A 19,480-nucleotide genomic window follows, 5' to 3' on the forward strand; every position below is an offset into this window, starting at 1 on the left:
TCCAGTGTTGAATTCCATCCACAGTCGGCCCCAAATCCTCGCGCACTGCAACATGTCCTAATATATACTTCCTTCTGGAGAGCCCATTTCACAGCGCAGACTCTATTTCCAGCTCTAGCTACAGAATTCATCGGCAATAGCTTAGTCAAATCTGAACCTCGAACCAAACCAGGCCTAATTAACCACCCACAAGAACTGAAGAAAGGACGTTGCTCCAGCTAGGCCCTGGAAAGAAAAATCTCTAACATGGTTGATCTTAGAAGTCTGTACTGTTGCTGGACTCGCATGGGACTCCTAAGGGTCTGTGTCCCAGTTGTCTTTGCACGTGAGGGGACCGAATCATCGAGGTTCAATCACATGCTAATGTATTTACACTTATAGTCCGTAGATATGTATTTTATTGTCGGGCTAATGGATGGAAACACGCCATTACAAAAACAGTAATTTGTGTTAGTAATTTCCTTAAAAAAGTTTTCATGTCACCGACATAAATACTATATATAATTTTATTAGAGATTAAATAGTAACAATTATATTTATGGTAATTATTTTTTGACTTTTTAAAATATATCAACAAACTTATTCCGTTTATAAAACCAAAAATAATTATTTTAAAATATATTTTTTAAATGGAAGTAGAAAATAATTAATATAAATCAACATCCACTAATAGTCGAAAACCTTGTTGTTTGGGAAAAAAAATCAACTCAAACAAATTAGAAACAAATAAATTCATTTAATTAAAATTGAACAAAAAAATTAACTAATAATAATTAAAATCAATCTTATACATTTAATTGAAATTGAACAACAAAATTGAAAAACAAAATCCATCTAAAATCCAACAAAATTGTTTTCATATCAAAACAATTCCTACAATTACATTCATATAATTATTAAGAATATAAAAATTAAAAAAAAAATATACTACAAAAGGCAACAAAAAAAAATCTTATTATGAGTGAAGCTGAGAAAAGAAAAAAAATAAATTCATAAAATATATCAATTAATAAAAAAATTTAAGAGAAAGAAAAGGAAAGGAAAAGATATATCTAAGCACGGGGAAGAAGAGAAAAAAAGAAGTTGAGAAGAGAAAAGAAAGCAATAAAAGAGTGTTCGTGAATTTTACAAAAAAAAAAAAGAGAAAAAAGAAAGATGATGAAAAGGGATGACTAAGAGGAAGAGGTGCCTTTAGTGTGAAATTAGCATTCCCGGTCTTTTAATTGAGCTTTTTTTATAAATAGTTTTACTAACAAATAATTAAATATTAATATTTTTAATTATTTTTTAGTAATTCTATCTATAATATTTAATTTAAATTTTTAATTTAATCAAAAAATTTCAAAAATTCTCTAAATATATCAAATGACTTTTTAGTCCATCATAAATTATGTTCGTAATATTTAATTAATTTTTTTTTAATTAAAAAATTTTAAAACTCCTTTAATTATCACGAATGACTTTTCAATTTATCGGAGATTCTGTCTATAATATTTAATTTAAATTTTTAATTTAATCAAAAAATTTCAAAAAATCCTTTAAATATCATTAATGACTTTCTAGTTTGTTGGAGATGATATCTATAAAAAACAATAATTAACAATATAATTGAGATATGAACAATTCTAGAGCTCTTAGAAAAAATAGCAACAAATCTAATACATTGATAATCATGTATATAATTGATAACATGAATCATGCAATTAAGAAGTTAATAATTTCAAAGCTTTCTAGAATATATCGATGAATTTAATTTGTTGGTGATGCACTTTATATTTAACACAATAAACACTGCTAAAAAAAATAAATAATTTTAATATTATATGAAATATATTGGCAAATTTTATTATGTCATTATATTTATTAGTATTTTATAGTTTTTATCGTACTTTTTTGCCTTAAAAAAAGAAGAAGAAATGATCATCAAATTCACATTGAAAACCTTCATAAACATCATATGTCATCCTAGGATGAACCCTAATTGATATAGTTTCAGCAACACCACGAAATAACACTTTTGAAGCTCAAAGAAAGGTGTACCTTCCTTTATAGTATGGTGGCTTCTTTAACATGTTGGCGCGTGCATTACATGCAATGGACACTTTTGTGCTTTCTTTATTCATATTAACCCCTAATTTTATAATATCTCTTCAATTGAATCTCAAAATTCATCTAACTCGATCCTAGGCTCGTTCTTTTAATTTTGTACCGATTCTCCAACAACCATTCGATTTAGTCTTGAATAGCTTCTCACCCAGGACTAATTAAGGAAAGAAAAAGGTAATAGAAAAAGAATGAGACAATTGGTCCAAGTTAGTGTATTGTGGTTGTATTCCGGACTCGAGTATCAAATTTGATGGCTAATCTGGATTAATAATGAATGTTTGAATATATGGTTATCTTAATATTAAAAAAAAAATATTTTTAATTTTTTTAATTGACTTACATATTTAGTAATTCGTCTAAGTCATCTTTATACTTGTCCAATCAATTAAATTACTTCATTACAACTCCTGTATATTTTTATTTAAAACTCAGATTAGATAAAGGATTGAATTATGAAATTTTAAAATTGACATATTAAACTAATATTAATTACACAATTAAATAGTTCCTCGCAGATTATATATATTTTTTACATTAAAAAAACATTAATTAGAATGAATTTTTTTTTTAAAAAAATAGAACAACATCATCTTACACTTTTTTATATTCAAATCAAGTTTCCATTGTATCAATTTAATATGTTTTGAATTTACACATGTTGTTTAAAAAATTACTCACGAAAATATTACTAACAGCTTGAATCCATACTTGTAACGGAACGAAAGCAACGAAACCAATGGAGTTAACTATACTCCTGAAGTCCTATAAAATCTTTCCATTCTCATCATCACTCAACGGGAGGAAATATTTTGGGTTTAACAGAGAGAGCAGGGAACATGGTCATGATATGCCAAGCATGAGGTTTAGCCCCGTGACACTGTTTTGATCGGTTTGAGTAAACCCAACTTGACTCGGTGTTTTAACTCAATGACCTGAAGATCTATAACTTGACATATGATATATTTTATACTAAACTGGATAAAATTTATCGAGCTAAGTCCAGTTAATTTAGTGAAATCAGCCCACAAATTAGTAAACTTACTTAGAACTCGAGTGAAAACTTATTTAATTTTATAAAAATAATAAAAATTTTAAAATAATATTATTTTATTATTTTATATAATTTTTATAATAAACAATATTATTTTAAATTAATCAAGGGTTAATAATTTAGATATGTCCTGGAAACCTAAAACCCACGTAAAGTTGGTTTTTATAAAATGGTTTTGACATCAAATTGAACAAAACAAGCTTCCAATGTAATATCATTAATATGTTTGGGAGTGATGTGATAATTATTTTTTAAAATATTTTTTATTAAAAAAATATGATAATAATATTATTTTATTTTTAAAAAATTATTTTTAAAATAATTTAAAAATATTAAAAATATATTAATTTAAAATAAAAATATTAATTTTTTAAAAATATTTTTAAAATAGTGCCACACACGCGGGCACTATAATTACTGCAAGTTCCATCACCCAATTATGTACTACCACGAATTTTGCCACCCTTTATTTCATTAATACTAAGTTATTCTTCAATCCTTAGCACTGGTATAATTTTTTCATGTTTTACGACCTTAAATTTAGAGTTTGTTTGTCTCCACTTTCTAAGTTTTTATATATAAAAAATTTTCTTTCATATTAATTTTATAGCATTTTTTTATCATGTTGGTGTGATAATATTAAATAATTTTTTAAAAATAAAAATAAAATTATTTTAATATATTTCAAAATAAAAAATATTTTAAAAAGTAATTGTTATTACAATATAAAATACTATCTCAATCTCTTTAACTTATCAAATAAAAATATTCTGATTTTTCTCTAATAATTGAAATTGTTAATAGAGTATAATTCTCAATTCATAAAAAAACCCTCTAAGAAATCATAAGATAAGATTTGTATGTCTAGTTACATCTTTTTAATTATCCCTCAAAACTCAATTTTAAGTAAGAGATCGATCATAAAATAAAATTCATGACTCACTAAAAATATCTCCGTCTCTAATTTTTTTTATATCTATTTATTTTTTTAAAGTACATTACATGAAAAAACTAATAAAATATCATTAATTATTTACTTTATAAACACCGTAAAAATTCTTATAAATAGTTTAATAACGCAATTCACAATAATGAACAACCATTGAGGAACTACATTATAGTTTTCAAAAGAATAAGTGTTAATTTATAATTGTGTAAGAGTATAGGGGCTAAGTAAAATAATTTACTCTTTCATTAAATAGCCTCAGCTCGTTCTAAACGGAAGAAGATTCTATTGACCACTTACCCGTCTTACACTCATATAAGAAATTGTAGCATATTCTTCCGTTAAAGTATTTTTTAATCTATATTTATAATTTCTTATTGGTCAGGTTTAGTCTTTTTAATATCTTAATATCTGCTTTCTTTGTTAAATAGATTCGTGGAGTAACGATTACTCACTATAAAATCTTTCCATTTTCATCGATCACCCCTCACAGAAGGAAATATTGAGGGTTTCAGAGAGAGAGAGAGAGATCATGGAACATGGCCATGATATGCCGGGCATGGGGGGCATGGCTCCACCGCCGCCCATGAACATGGCAGGAACGATGCAACACCACGAGACGATGATGATGCACATGACCTTCTTTTGGGGGAAGAGTGCTGAAATTCTCTTCTCTGGCTGGCCTGGAAACTCTGATAAGAGACCACACATGTATTTTGTGGCTTTGCTGTTTGTTTTTGTGCTTTCCATTCTTGTCGAGTGGCTATCCCATTTCCAATTGATCAAGCCCGGCTCGAACCATGTGGCGGCTGGTCTAGTCCAGACTCTACTGCACGCTTTGCGGGTTGGTTCAGCCTATATGGTCATGTTGGCTATCATGTCTTTCAATGGCGGCGTGTTCCTGGTTGCTGTGGCTGGGCATACTCTGGGGTTCCTGTTTTTTGGCAGTAGGGTTTTTAAGAAAACCCAAAATCCTGCTAAAACCTCTGATCTTCCTCCATCGAGTTGTTGAATTATGCTCATCAGGTATCTGCAGGTTCTCAGGTTTGGCGATGCAGTTATCTCTAATTACGCGTGTTTTTGTTTCCCTTTGTACCCTCTTGAAACTTGAAGAATAATTTCTGTTACAAGTACTTGGTGTGTGGATTGTTATTTGTGCAAAAATAAATTTCCATTATATATATATTTGTTATGAACTAGTTGTCCTTATTACCAGTTCATGAATCTTTAGCCGTATCGATCAGGGAGAAAGCCAAAGCAAGCAAGCAAAAATTGGTGCGATTTTTGAAGTATAAATTTATTGAGATGCTGCGAAAACGATTGGCACAATAAAATTAAAATAAAATAAAATAAAATAAACAGTAGAATTTCTCCCATTGAACCATTAACTTTATGGTCCACACATTTGCATGGTTCGATAAGGTCTTAGTGATGGAAATTAATGCCAAGTGAGTCCAAAGCATTAAATTTGAGGACGAGAATTTCTTCAAGAAGCAACGAGCAGTCGCCTCGACGGCGCAAATGCCTAGTTATTGCCATTGATCAACTATTCGTGAGCCCTTCAAGGGATGCTGTAATTCTGCTATGCTGATTTCAATTTTTATTTTATTTTTTATGGGAAGGGTTGCGGAACCCTTAATTATCTAACAAATAATTAAATAAACTAAAACCATTAAGATTTAAATATATTTTATTTAAAAACTTAATTATCGAATTTAAACAAAGGTCATTGTTGTTGTTTTTTTTTTGTTAATTTTAAGTCATGCTATTTAACAAGGAAAGTAATTTGATAGTTTAAAGTGTGTAATCATATAAGATTTTGGCCAGGTCGAATTGGTTTTAACAGTTAATTAATTCTCAATCTAAAACAAAATCGTCAGTTCTCACCTTCCATTTCTTCAATAGAAACTCCTTGAACAGAATTTTAGAAATTTCTTTGTTTCGAAAGTCAATATTCTTTTGCAAAATATATTTTCATTGGCCTCTAAATTAAAATATGATGTTTTTTTTCTGTAAATAGAAAAGACGAAGACTTTTCATTTCATTGATTGAATTTGATATTATTGTGTATTGTATTTTTTTAGTTAAAAATATAATAAAATAATATTTATTAATTTTTAATATCATTTAAAAAATCAATTTAATATTTTAAAAAAAATATATATGGATAAGTGTTTTTTAAAAACCTCCTCCTCTCTCTCTCTCTCTCTCTCTCTCTAGATATATATATATATAGGCATTGCAGTGAGAGATGGGGACACTATTGGTTCATGGAGTAGAAAGGGCGTTCTGTCAGATCAATTTTTGTTGTTATTTAGGGAGAGACAAGACCCAATTTAATAAATATATTTCTTCTGTTAACTTGTGATCAAAACGAGCTCGTCAACTGGGTTGGACTCTTGAAATAAAAAAATAAAAAGGAGGAGGAGGAGGAGGAGGAGGCAGCAGTGCTCTGAATAATGTCCTCTAAGAATACAGATCGATAGTCTAATATATAGGGGACATTTTATTCATTCAACTTATACTTGATGAGATCACTTTCAACCTGTAAATTAATAGACTATTGATTTATATAAATAAATAAATAAATATATATATATATATATATATCGATAGTCTATCATTTTTAGTATGCGTTTGGATAAAACGTAGCTTTTATTTTCAACGAGTAAAATAAATGAATTATTTAGATTTTAGAGATATAGTTTATACTTAAAAGTTATTGTTTTTTCCAAATAAACCACAGTACCTCCAAGCCAAATATATTTTCAGTATCGTCATTTTTTGAAAAATATGGATGTACTCTTTTTATTTTTTATTCTTTTACAGTATTTGGGCTCTGTTTGTTGTTAGTTATGCCTTTAAATTGCACACTTGCTGTTTCTATCTTTATTCTAAGAATAATATTTAGTTAAGATTTGAAGCAAAACCAAAGATGATACAAAAGAGAATTATTTAGCAGAATAATATAAAAAAATATATTTTTTGTTTTTGAATTAAAGCAAGTAATCCCTGTTATTAACGAAGAACAAAACAATTTATTAGTAAATTCATTATTTTTCCAGGTAAAGATATAATAATACTAATTTATCAAACACAATTTATATCCGTAAAGGGGACGCATCGTCAGCATAATAAAAAAAGTAGTATAAGAATACAAAAGGGGCGGCAGAGCACCTCCTCAACCGTGGCAATGGCGGCCAGCTCGATAAAATAGCACATCACTGTTACGTGGTGTTTGACATTACTTTTCATGAATGTTCTTAAAAAATAAATTTTTATTTTAAATTAATATATTTTAAATATTTTTAAATTATTTTAATATACTCGTATTAAAAATATAATTTTAAATTTTTTTTATTTTGATATGTTTTTAATAAAAAATATTTCAAAAAATAACTGCTACCACACTCTTAAACACATAATAAACCGTGATATGATATGGTTTATGTTAAATTTAAAAAAATAATTATTATTATTAACATGTTTTTTTTAAATAAATAAAATTGATTTAATATAATCCGATTAATTTAGTAAATTCAAAAAAAATGAATAATCATAAAAATAGTTTAACTAAAACAAATTTAAGATGATATTTTTAAAAAAAATATTAAGATAATAATATATTAGATTAACTTTGATCAATCTAGATTACACGTAAAATTCACAATCCAAATCATAAGATCCAAAGCAAATTAAAAAAATACAATGAAGTGTAATTTTTAATTAATTTATTATTAAAAAATAAAATTAAAAAAATCAATAAAAATAAAAATAAAATATTATAAATCAACCCAAGTTAACCTGTAAAATCTAGATTATGAGACTAAAATAACTTAATAAAAAAAATTATAAAAATTATAAAACTTAAATCTAAATCAATTAAATGTTAAATGATGAAATAAAAAAAATTAATTAAAAAAATTTGAGTAAACCCATCAAAACTTTAACTAATTTCTAATTAATATAAATATTAAAAGATAAAATTAAATAAATATATAAAAAGCACTAATGAATTGAGTTTACCAGTAAAATATGTGGCCCGAATAATGAAATAACTTAAATTACAAATAAATTCAATATTAAAAAGAAAAAGGTATTTTTTGAATTAACAGCAATAGTTGCGACTTGCGAGGAGGGGAATCCCCTCCTGAATTAGTTTATGTTAACAGCACATTTTGCCAAAAAAATGAAAGGGCTTATATCGCGCAAGATCCATATTTAGAAAACAATTTTTTTTGGTATTCTGTAGTCCTGTAAAAATCTCACCAGTGCATAGTACAAATTTATTTTGTACTGTAAATATCTCTTATCGCTAATATCCAGCCTATGATCCACAATCGCCAAATTAACCCAAGAGAAAACTCCATTTCCCAACGCCCTCCTGTCGATTTTTCTTTCTTAAAGAAAATTAATGGACCCTGACCACCGTATGCCTGGCATGTCGCCACCGCCGCCATCAACACCCATGAACGGCACCGACGGGATGCACCACAAGATGATGATGCACATGACATTCTTCTGGGGCAAGGATACATTGATCCTTTTCTCCGGCTGGCCTGGCACAAGTACAGGCATGTATGTGCTAGCCTTGGTGTTCATTTTTGTGCTTGCGGTCCTGGTCGAGTGGCTCTCTCATTGCCGATTAGTCAAGCCAGGGACCAACAATGTCGCAGCTGGTCTTATACAGGCATTGATGCATGCTGTCAGGGTTGGTCTTGCCTACATGGTAATGCTTGCTGTCATGTCCTTCAACGGCGGTGTGTTTATTGTAGCCGTGGCAGGACATCTTGTAGGTTTTTTGATCTTCGGGAGCAGAGTTTTCAAGGATACAGAGATGCCGCCGTATCACAAGGCCTTCGATCTTCCTCCAACAAGTAATTGATCGGAAAAAAATAGAATTATGTGTTCTTCCTTTCCTTTCTTCCTTTTTTTTTTAAAAAAAAAACTGGGTTGCCAGTTTAGACTTCAAATTGGTAGACCATGTTAATTATCGTATTAATTTCTTTCCCATCTGGGGCCATCCAAATTCACAATCACCAAGTTATTGGCCCCAACCAAACTTAGTGGCATACGACCGCATGATCTATCAGCATGTGCTATCCTTGTCATATTTCACAAGTACCCAGAAGAAGGCATTTCCGATGGGGCCTCAATTCATGATCCCACATCAAGCTCTACAGAAAACTCAAACAACTTGTAGCTAGTCCTCATATCTATCTCGGAGATCTGAAACTATGAACATTCTTAACAGGTATCTTTTACGTGGCAACTAGGCTTTAATACAAAACTGGATTGCTGATGTTCGGGTGTTATTATATTGTAAACTGTTTAAAAATATAAAAAATTAAATTTGAAAAAAATTAAATTTTGACGAAGCCAGTTTGATATAAACAAGATTGAGCATGGACGACTTGTGCATGGTTTGCCGCCCGCAATTTGTTTCATGATCATAATATCGTTTCAATACTCTCTAAAAGTGCCTGATAATAAGTATTAAAACCGTTCTTCATAGACATGTGTGCTGTAGCAATCCACAGATGCTCACAGGGAAGGAAACAATAAAACATCCCTTTAAGATTATTTTGTTAATTAATAATATAGATAATGAGTTATAGCTTAAATAATAATAATATTATTGCTCCCTTATTATTTTCAAGAAATCTCAAGAGATTCAATCTCTTCTCCAACAACTATTCGAATTCCACAGGCTGAGGCTTCCATTAACAAAATAAATAAACACTGAAGTTCTAGGCCTCTACACAGCTGAATCATTACGGGAACTACTTAACAGATCACACATTTGCATATACCAGACCTTAGCCAGACAGGAGGAGGAGGAACAGGGCTGAATCATTTCTTCATAACTAACTCTTATTTTATTTTTCTATTTCTCTATCTGAATCTGATCACGACCCTTCAAAGAAAAACAAAAGTTTTATTCAGGATTTACACGCATTAGTTTAGTTCCATCCTATGATGTATAGGATAAGACTACATAATAATTTGACCAATGTCCTTGTTTTTCTTCTTCTTTTATTCTGTCTAGCAACTCTTTATTCACTCGGCTTTCTTGGGCTAAAACGAGAAATATTGCCGATATCTCTAGGCAAGAACACCCCCGTGCCTCCACCATTAGGAGTAAGTATCAAGGCATTATGCCTGTGTGAAGTCAGTACGGCCATTCCTGAGGCAAACCGGTTCCTTGATGGCTATTTACTGCCGGCATCGATGGAGACTGACTCTTCTTTTGCGGTAATTGCAGGACATATCTCACATCACCACTCAAAGCATCTAAAACCAGAAGAGCACACACGGATCAACAAGGAGCTGCTATCACTAGATGAATGCAAGATTAGTTTGTCAAAAGAAAAGGAGTATTAATTCTTGGTCGCAAGGTACCGTGCTGAATAGGGAGACTGGCACCATTGGATCTTGATGCAACCCCCGTTTTGTCAAAATGGAGCTTCAGCGCCTGAACTACTCTCGCTGGTATAAGAACAGTTGAACAACCTGTTCGATAAAATAAGATTTGAAGCTAATTAGAGCCTGACTTTTCAATATTCCATTCAGACCCACGCTGGTCAAGTTTAACAGCAAGTTGATCGTTCTTGTCAGCTAGGTCTCCATTTCTTTCACAAGTGGTTAGCTGAAAGCAATTTATGAAAGGACAAAAGAAGTGGACAGGTGAAGTTTCCAATTAGAATATCAAACTTAATTTGGCCACCAACAATGTTGAAGATCAGTTAAGATTCCATAATATCATAATCAAACAAAACAACATAAAATCCAAACCGTATTTGTGGAATACAGGAGGGCGATAAACTACTCTAAGATTAACTACTCCAACAACCACGGAACTGAACCCAAAAATAAATAAATAAAAAAAGACCAAAGTTTAGCCAGGTGGTGGAAAAACATCACAAAGAAAAACATTCCACTGCTCATTGCTTAATTACCTGGTTTCTTTTGTGACCCGGAAGTATTGCCGATACCTCTAGGCAAGAACACCCCCGTGCCACCACCAGACCCGCTTCTTGGACACGAATCACCAAGGAAAAGTGCCCTCATCTCTGATCCGGTTCTATGTTGTTGTTGTAGATTAGCCCATGACACCTTTTGCCCGTAATGACTAGTAAACTGCCCACCACGAGCTCTCCCTTTGCTTTGAAACTGCTTAACCTGTCGTCTGGGGTCGTTTTGTTGATGCCAATTGGACCGTTTTGCCCCATATAGAGACTCTTGTTGCTTCATAATCTGCTCTGATTTTTTGAGCATGCAGAACTGCAAAATACACACACGCACCCCACCAAAATTAGCAAAAAAAGATTTATCCAAAAACTAAAAAGAAATAAATTCGTATCAAAGAACCAACTAAAGGTTTCGTATGCACTGTATTTTGTATTAGTAAGTAAGAGTTACTTGAATGACCTTTATTTGATTCTCAATAAGAGCTTGCTTAGACTGAAACTGATCGGCAGGGGAAATTTCAGGTTCCCTGACAGTAGAAGGGACTGAATGGGTTTTAAGCGAAGTGCTTAGACATCCTTCGTTATTGGCATACTTGTGAATCCCTTCCTCTTCTTTGATCTTGAACTTCTCAAACTTGTTCACCACCACGGTCTCCTCTTCCTGGCTCGAGCCCGACTCTGACCATGCTGTTGATTGCGGCCAGCCAGCAAGACTCCATGTCTAAAACCACAATCGATAGACTCCGATCAGAGACTGATTAAGGAGGGTGTGACATGTGCATGCATATATATATATATATATGAGTATTGTACACACAGTACACATACCTTTTCATGTCTTATATACACACACACACGCCATAATGAATGAGTATTGTACACATAGTACACATACCTTTTCATGTCTTTCATGATCATCATCTTGGAGCATGTGATGAGCCATCTGACGAGTCAACTCAGCAATGTAATCGTCGTCTTGGTCACTTTCCGACTCAGTTGAACCAAGTTCTGATTCAGTTGGTGAGCTCAGGGCAGACCCAAAATCAGATGAAGCCAAGGACGTAGACCCGTTTTGGTTAGTGGATTTATTGTCCACAACGAGAATGGTGTTCTCCTTGGCATGATTATATTGGGAGGGCAAGAATAATGAATCTCTGTTGTGTAGGTCAACAGCCATGATGAATGAAGCTTGGTTTGGACAATAATAAAAAATCCCAGAGAGAAAAGGTTGGGTTTAGATGACAAGCAATTGTGGATGGTTTGGCTGCTCCTGGTACGGCCTAGCCCAGGTACAATAATTGTAACCTGGCTCAAGCACAGGGAACACGAACAGGGAGTGTGCGAGAGACCAGTAGCTTAAATAAGCCTTTCTATACCAAACATCTGACAGAATGATGGGTCTCTTGCAACTGTGTTTCATCTAATAACTCCAACGGGTTTGTTCGATGGTTAAATCTTAGAAGTATGTGTGCTTTAAACCAAAAAAAAATATATATATATTCTTTTTCTCAGAGTAGTATTTAAAATACGAAAATATATTATTAAAATCATTTAGAAAAGAACGTAAATTCAATTAGTAACACCTAAACTAATCTGAAAATACTCTTACGCATTAAAATATTAAGTTTTGGTGGTTGGATCATACATTTGTTAAGCTATGAAAAGCAGCTGCCCCTAGGGCGATGTTACTGTAATAAAGGGTGAGATGGCCCCCAAAAACACTCCATTTGGAATCTAGTTACACCTTTTACAAAAGGTAGTTGACTATGGTTGAGGGTGGTCTTTGTTTAATTAAAGTGGTTTGACGAGTGGCGCTCCCGTATCTGCCCTGGATTCAAGTTAGAAATGTCAAACGTGTCTTAATTGAATTTTGCAAAGCTGGATTCATAGAATCTTTACTATGTGGTGCGTATCGGTGGTTATTGGGTTAAATTCGAATATATATTGATTTAGAGTAAATTTTGGGTTAGGAGAAAGATGGGTTAATTTTTGTGTTTTATAAAAAAGTAAAATTTATATTATTTAAAAATATTAAAGAAAAAAAATTAATAGTTTTGAAATAGATTTTCTTTATACTTAATTTGTTAGGAGGTGAACATAAATTTTTATCTAAATAACATCATATTAAATTTATCTTTATATTTTTTTAAATTTAAACTAACTTGATTTTAAAAAATTCAAGTGGCGAGATTAGTTTATATAATTAATTAAATTTTAAAATAATAATTTTTAGGTTCTGTTTGGAAGACGATAAAAATAATATTTTATAAAAATTTTATATTTAATATTTTTATATTTTTATATTTTTTTAATATATTAATATTGAAAATAAGTTCTAAAAGTATATAATTTTTTTAATATGTTTCTATACAAAAAGAACTTGAAAAGTACAAATGTTACTGGTCTGATCACGTGCTAGCTGCCTAAAATGCTTTTTTTATTTTTATTTTTTTGAAAAGGGAGGTGGCAATTTGTCAACAAAGTCAGCTGTATTTGGGATTAGGTGAAAGGGTAAGTGACTGAAGTGCAGCCCCAGTGTCCACAGGCTGGATTTGATTTCATAAGCCAGGAGAAAATTAGATGGGATGGGTGAATTTAGCGCGTCGTTGGATCATGTTCTAGATGTCCTCTCTCCAGATAACTTTACATGTCTGTCTCCTCGAGAGACATTATACATCCACGCTTCTCTTATATTTTTTTATTTTTTTATTTTTAATTATATTTTTAAATTATTTTAATGTATTAATATTTAAAATAATTTTTTAAAAATAAAAAATATATATTATTTTAATATATTTTTAAATAAAAACTATTTTAAAAAGCAATCATAAAATATCTTCTAAATAATATCTGAGATTGTAACAACAATTCTCACTGTGTATTAATATAGGATTTTATATTAATATTTTAAAATTTATTTTTAATATCAACCTATCAAATTAATTTTAATATAAAAAAATTAAAAATATTTTTTTACAGTAAAAATAGACATAATCTTAAGAGACAAGGAAGATGCAGGCAACGTCATGTATGATTTTGATGGACATGGTTTCTCCACGTGATTACATTCTCGGATACTTTTTTATGTAAGAAAATATTAAATCATATTTTCAAAGTGGATTAAGCTTGCAGTGACAACTTACTCTGCCTAAAAGTTATTATGTAATCAGAAACCAACTTTAAAAGTTTGATTAAAGATTTGTACATGGATTCTTTTATCTTAATTAAAAATAAAAAAAATCAAAAGTTTACATCATTTATCAATATTTTTAGAGAAATATAGTTGTGGATATTTTTTAAAATATTTTTTATTTATAAATATATTAAAATAATTTTTTTATTTTTATAGCAGCACATCAAAATAATTTAAAAATACTAAAAACTATTAATTTTAAAAAATATTAAATTAAAAAAAACCTTTTAAACTGCTTTTTAAGCATGCGTTTCCCCTCCAAAAGTTCAAGGGTATTAATAAATGCAAACACTAATTTATTCTAAACCCTTTTTTAAAAAAGTAACCATCACATTATATGTATATAAAAAAATAACCATCTCAAGATTTTGAAAACTATTATGATTTGTGCATAAATTAAAAAAATATTTTTTATTTTTAATATTAATATATCAAAATCATACAAAAAGATTTAAAAATATTAAATTAATAATTTTTAGATAAAAAAACAAGTTGTAATGTCAAAACAAACACTCTCGATATATATATTTTTTAAAATGTAATAATATACGATTGATTTTTGCATTAAAAAGAAAATAAAAAAATCTAATATTTGAAAATGAGGAAAAAAAAACTCGTGAAAAAGAATACTTGAGTGGTTTGGAATTTACAGGGCATAAAAAAGTATTGAATTCAGTGAATCCTCGAAAGAAGCTGAAAAGGGGTCACGGGTGGTATACTCTGTTTGATATTTTTAGTCAAAAAGATCCCTTAATTGCGAAACTTAGTGACACCAAACTCATGGCATTAAATTCAGTATAAGCTATGGTCACATATTTTGGTCAAAGTTATTTCAGACACGTAACATACATATGGAAAACTAAAGCATTATATAATAATAATAATAATAATGTCTAGCGTGGAAGGGGTTTGTCTCCTTTCACTACATCTGGGTTCGAGTCCTAGTGTGTATATTTGTTATCTTTATGGTGTCTTACATGTCTACTGGGTTTGCAGGATATTCAGTGGGCTGTGGGGATTAGTCATGATGCGCGCAAGCTCGCCCGAACACCCCACGTAAATAAATAAATAAATAATAATGTCTATCCTGCATGTACATTTAAGTCTCTTTACCACGACGACATGTTAGACATCTCTGAATTTATCATGAATAATAACGGCGCCCGATATTTATCGTCTAATAATTAGACACTGCATAGTGTCTTATGAATAAAAATAATAATAATAATAATGGTGCCTGACATGTATTTTGTAATAACTTAACACTACCGTGGAATAAATATTTATTCGATACTGTATCATTTACTATAAGCGTAAAGAAATATCTAGCATTATTAACATATTTTTAAAAGAGAAAAATTTAAATGGTATGAATATGACCTAGTTAATTTGATGATTTTAAAAATAATTTAAATAATTAAAAAAAATATAATTTTATAAAAAAAATTCAAAACAATAAATTTTTTTACAAAAAGATATTGAGATAACAATAAAATAGATCAGTTTGGATCAACACAAACTAACCTGCCAAATCTATAATTGAAATTATGAGATCATGATAACCTTGTAAAAATAAAATTAAAATAAATTATAAATTTAAATTCTCAATCAATTTAATATTAAATAATGAAATTAAAAATAATATCAATTAAAAAAATTAACCAAAAAATAACCTGATTCTACACGAGATTAACATGACGAACATGTAACACATGTTATGGGATTAATATAATCCTATAAAAAGTAAATTTAAAAAAGAAACAAAGCACAACTCCCGGTCAACAAAATATCGAATGATAAAATTATAAAAAATATTATTTTTCTAAAAAAAACAACTTAAGTCAACTAGGATTAACTCACCAAGTGCTTTATGTGAGTCATAAGATCAAGATTAAATAATAAAATTGGAAAAATATCAATTTTAAAAACAACAAAAAAAAAGCAAATTTAAATCAATTAGGATTAACCTATCAAATATGCAATCTGGATCATGCAGTCGGGATAACCTCATAAAAAACAAACAAAAATAAATTATGAATCTCAATTTGTAATCATCTCAACATTGAATGATAAAATTTAAAAAATCAATTAAAAAAAAAAGCAATTCAACCCAAATTGACTTGTTAAAGTCATGAATCAGATAATAAAACCGAGGTAACTTCATAAAAAACATGTTAAAATAAATTATATAGCTTAATTCTTGGTAAATTCAATATTATTAACTCAATATTAAATGATAGAGTTGAGAAAAAAATCAATTAAAAAAATATGAAAAACCAAATCAACCTTAGTTAACTTGCTAAACTTATAACCCAAATCACGAGACTTGCACAACCTCATAAAAAATAAATAAAAATAAATTATTAAATTTAATCACTAATAAATTAAATATTATAAAATAAAATAAAAAATATTATTTTAATAAATACTAGTATGTGAGGAGGTGATTAGTGAATTCACCTCCTTAAATGTTAATTAATTAGATTTTGATCCAGATAAAAATATAATGTGATAAATAATGTTAGGATATTATATAACTGATATTTACTGAAAAATTTATGATATTCAAAGAGTAATTAATGATATCATATTAATTATTTTCTCAGTCTATTGTGAAGAAATAGACAAACATGAAGAGGAAAAAAAATAAACTTCATAACCTAAATAAATAATAAAAATATTTTTACATAAGATTTGTCTCCTTTTCTTTCTTTTTTTTGTTGTAAAATAAACGTATACAATAACTAATAAGATACTTAGGAAGTTAAAAAAAAAATGAACAAATTCCAGATGACGTTAGGATTGCTAAAGAAGTTCAAAAAATCCAAGATTTGCTTCACGGAGTTTAATAACTTCGGTTAATTTACCTTTTAAGACTAGTTCATTTGATTTGCTATGTGGAGAGAAAAAATGTTATTTTATTTTTACAATTAATGATAAAAAAATATTTATATAACAGATTTGGCCGCATCCTTTAGATTTTTGTAATAAGAGATTGGGCCACATCCTTCAGATTTTTGTAATTGGTTAGGATAGAGTATAATATATTTTAAAATAAAAAATAAATTAAATAAATTATAGCATTTAGTTATTATCTTGAGATAAAAAAAAACAAAAACACTAAAAACAAAGAAAACAAGATGAAAAATGAGATTGAGATAAAATTTTATTTAATATTGATATACAATATAAAATGTTTGTCTTTGTATCTTGTTAGGTTATAATTTACAATATAAAATAAAATATAAAATGTCTATTTTACCCCTAATGTATATATTGTTATCAAATTTATATATTTTTAAAAAATAATTTGATATTTTTATACTTTAGTTTATATTGAGTGTTGAAATTAATAATATTATATAAATCCTAGTTATAAAATTAAAATTAACTTAACTGGTTGATTTAAGGTATGAACTAGTTTGAGTTTAAAAAAATAGAGAAAGGATTGACTCGACTTAGTATGGTTAAAAAATCAGGTCAACACTATATAAAACACAAGTAAAAAACCCATTGATGTTTTTGAAAGAAAAATTAAAATTTATAGTTTAACCGAATTAACCCTCCCAGCCAATTACCTGAACCCTTCCTGGGGTCAACTCTTGAGATAAGTTTTAAAGTTATAATAATATTGTTTTTATTCATATATTGACTCGATTCAACCCGTGTTGATCCTCCCAACATGTGACCTGGGCCTTATCCTAGTCGACCACCGAGCGAGGTTTTAAAATTATGATAATAACAATTTTGATCTTTATATTAACTCGGGTCAACCTGAGTTGGTTCTCATGATTTGTGAATGAGGTTTTGCCCCGAGTTGATCCTCGAATTAAGTTTTAAAACTATGACAGTAACAACTTTTATTTTATGTAGACCCGAGTCAATTTGGGTTAATCCTCCTAACACATCATAACTAAGGTCTTATCCTGTGTCAAATCTTGATTTAGGTTTTAAAAGTATGATAATAATTATTTTTATTCATGTATTTATTCGGGTCAACCCAACTTTTAACCCCAATTTTATTCTAAATCGATCTCAAGTCGAGTTTTAAAATTACAATAATAATTGTGTTATGCTTATACATTTTAAAATCGAGAGTTTTTTTATAAGGATATTTTAAAAATAAAAAAAATATAAATATTATCTCTAAGATATATAATCTTTGTATCTTTTATTTTTAAAATATAAAAATCCAATACAAAATTATTACCAAGAAAAAATTATTTTTATCTATTTATATATCTCTTCGACCAGCTACATTTATGTCTTCACCATCTTCATCCCTTGGTTACTTTACTGTGGAAACCAAGACACCATGCATAGTCATTTATTTTGGTGGTGTTTAGCATTGAATATAATTGTATTTTTAAAACTTGTTGATATTTTTAATTTTAATTTTAAATTATTTCGATATATTAATATATTTTTTATAATATATTTACAAATAAAAAAAATACTTAAAAAATAAACTTTTAACCCACTCACAAAAAGTAAATCTGTCGCTAGCACAAAAAAAGTCAAACCTGCAATTCAACAAGTCCTTGGGTAACAGAGCCCCGAGTGCCCATCTGCTTTTTTATTTGGTATTTATCACATAAATTTAACCGCATCTGCCAATCTTGTAGCTTCCATTGTCAAGAAAAGATGACAAAAACATAGGAAAATAGATTTCTAAAAGGGAAGCAAATGGGCTCTCAAATGGGCCACCGGCAATCTTATCCACAAAGACAGCACCTTGTCTCATCTATGTCGAGGAGACGAGTCTGGCAATCTTGTTCGGCCCACCACCGGTTTACTCCAGTTTTAAGCTTCTACGGTGTTTGAAAATGATTTTTAACCCCCCCCTCTTTTTTATTAAAATTTATTTTTTTACTTAAAATTATTTTAATATACTAGTATAAAAATAAAATTTAAATAATAATAATAAAAATATTATTTTAATTTTTTATAAAAAATATTTTAAAGAACACCCGATAGAATACTTGAAAACACTTTTATCTCTTATATAGACAAGCAAGTGAGGTTCTGGCCTAGCGGTGGGAGAGGCTTGTCCCCTTCCTCCGCATCTGGGTTCGAACCTCACCATGCATGTTCGTCACTCCCGCGGTGCCTTACCTGTTCACTGAGCTTACAGGATGTTCAGTGGGTCGTGGGGATTAGTCGTGGTGCGCGTAAGCTGACCCAAACACCCCACGTAAATAAAAAAAAAAAAA

General features: G+C 29.4%; 3 protein-coding genes across 3 annotated transcripts; 2 read left to right on the forward strand and 1 right to left on the reverse strand.

Annotated features, from left to right (window-relative positions):
• The first annotated feature begins 4,438 nt into the window (after window positions 1–4,438).
• LOC105131107 (copper transporter 1-like) lies at window positions 4,439–5,302 on the forward strand. Its single transcript, XM_011033911.1, has one exon. The coding sequence runs from the start codon at window positions 4,636–4,638 to the stop codon at window positions 5,113–5,115; it is 480 nt and encodes a 159-aa protein (XP_011032213.1). The 5' UTR covers window positions 4,439–4,635; the 3' UTR covers window positions 5,116–5,302.
• A 3,006-nt stretch (window positions 5,303–8,308) lies between these two features.
• LOC105131108 (copper transporter 6-like) lies at window positions 8,309–9,175 on the forward strand. Its single transcript, XM_011033912.1, has one exon. It carries the CDS (start codon window positions 8,518–8,520, stop codon window positions 8,986–8,988), a length of 471 nt encoding a protein of 156 aa, XP_011032214.1. The 5' UTR covers window positions 8,309–8,517; the 3' UTR covers window positions 8,989–9,175.
• A 540-nt stretch (window positions 9,176–9,715) lies between these two features.
• On the reverse strand, window positions 9,716–12,550 carry LOC105131109 (G patch domain protein). The gene is made up of 5 exons (XM_011033913.1): window positions 11,970–12,550; window positions 11,535–11,795; window positions 11,063–11,387; window positions 10,506–10,616; window positions 9,716–10,397 (listed from the first exon to the last, which is right to left on the reverse strand). Exons 1-5 carry the CDS (start codon window positions 12,249–12,251, stop codon window positions 10,276–10,278), a joined length of 1,101 nt encoding a protein of 366 aa, XP_011032215.1. The 5' UTR covers window positions 12,252–12,550; the 3' UTR covers window positions 9,716–10,275.
• Window positions 12,551–19,480: the final 6,930 nt, after the last annotated feature.

Source organism: Populus euphratica, unplaced genomic scaffold, assembly GCF_000495115.2.
Source record: "Populus euphratica unplaced genomic scaffold, PopEup_1.0 scaffold76.1, whole genome shotgun sequence".
NCBI lineage: Eukaryota > Viridiplantae > Streptophyta > Magnoliopsida > Malpighiales > Salicaceae > Populus > Populus euphratica.

Bases quoted from the DNA above. Each gene is read 5' to 3' on its own strand.
- LOC105131107 (XM_011033911.1), top strand. From the start codon at position 4,636: ATGGAACATGGCCATGATATGCCGGGCATGGGGGGCATGGCTCCACCG.
- LOC105131108 (XM_011033912.1), top strand. From the start codon at position 8,518: ATGGACCCTGACCACCGTATGCCTGGCATGTCGCCACCGCCGCCATCA.
- LOC105131109 (XM_011033913.1), bottom strand. From the start codon at position 12,251: ATGGCTGTTGACCTACACAACAGAGATTCATTATTCTTGCCCTCCCAA. The intron at 11,796-11,969 runs GTATGTGTACTA...TTGTGGTTTTAG, and splicing joins ATCATGAAAGACATGAAAAG to ACATGGAGTCTTGCTGGCTG. The intron at 10,398-10,505 runs GTACCTTGCGAC...TTCTGGTTTTAG, and splicing joins CAGTCTCCCTATTCAGCACG to ATGCTTTGAGTGGTGATGTG.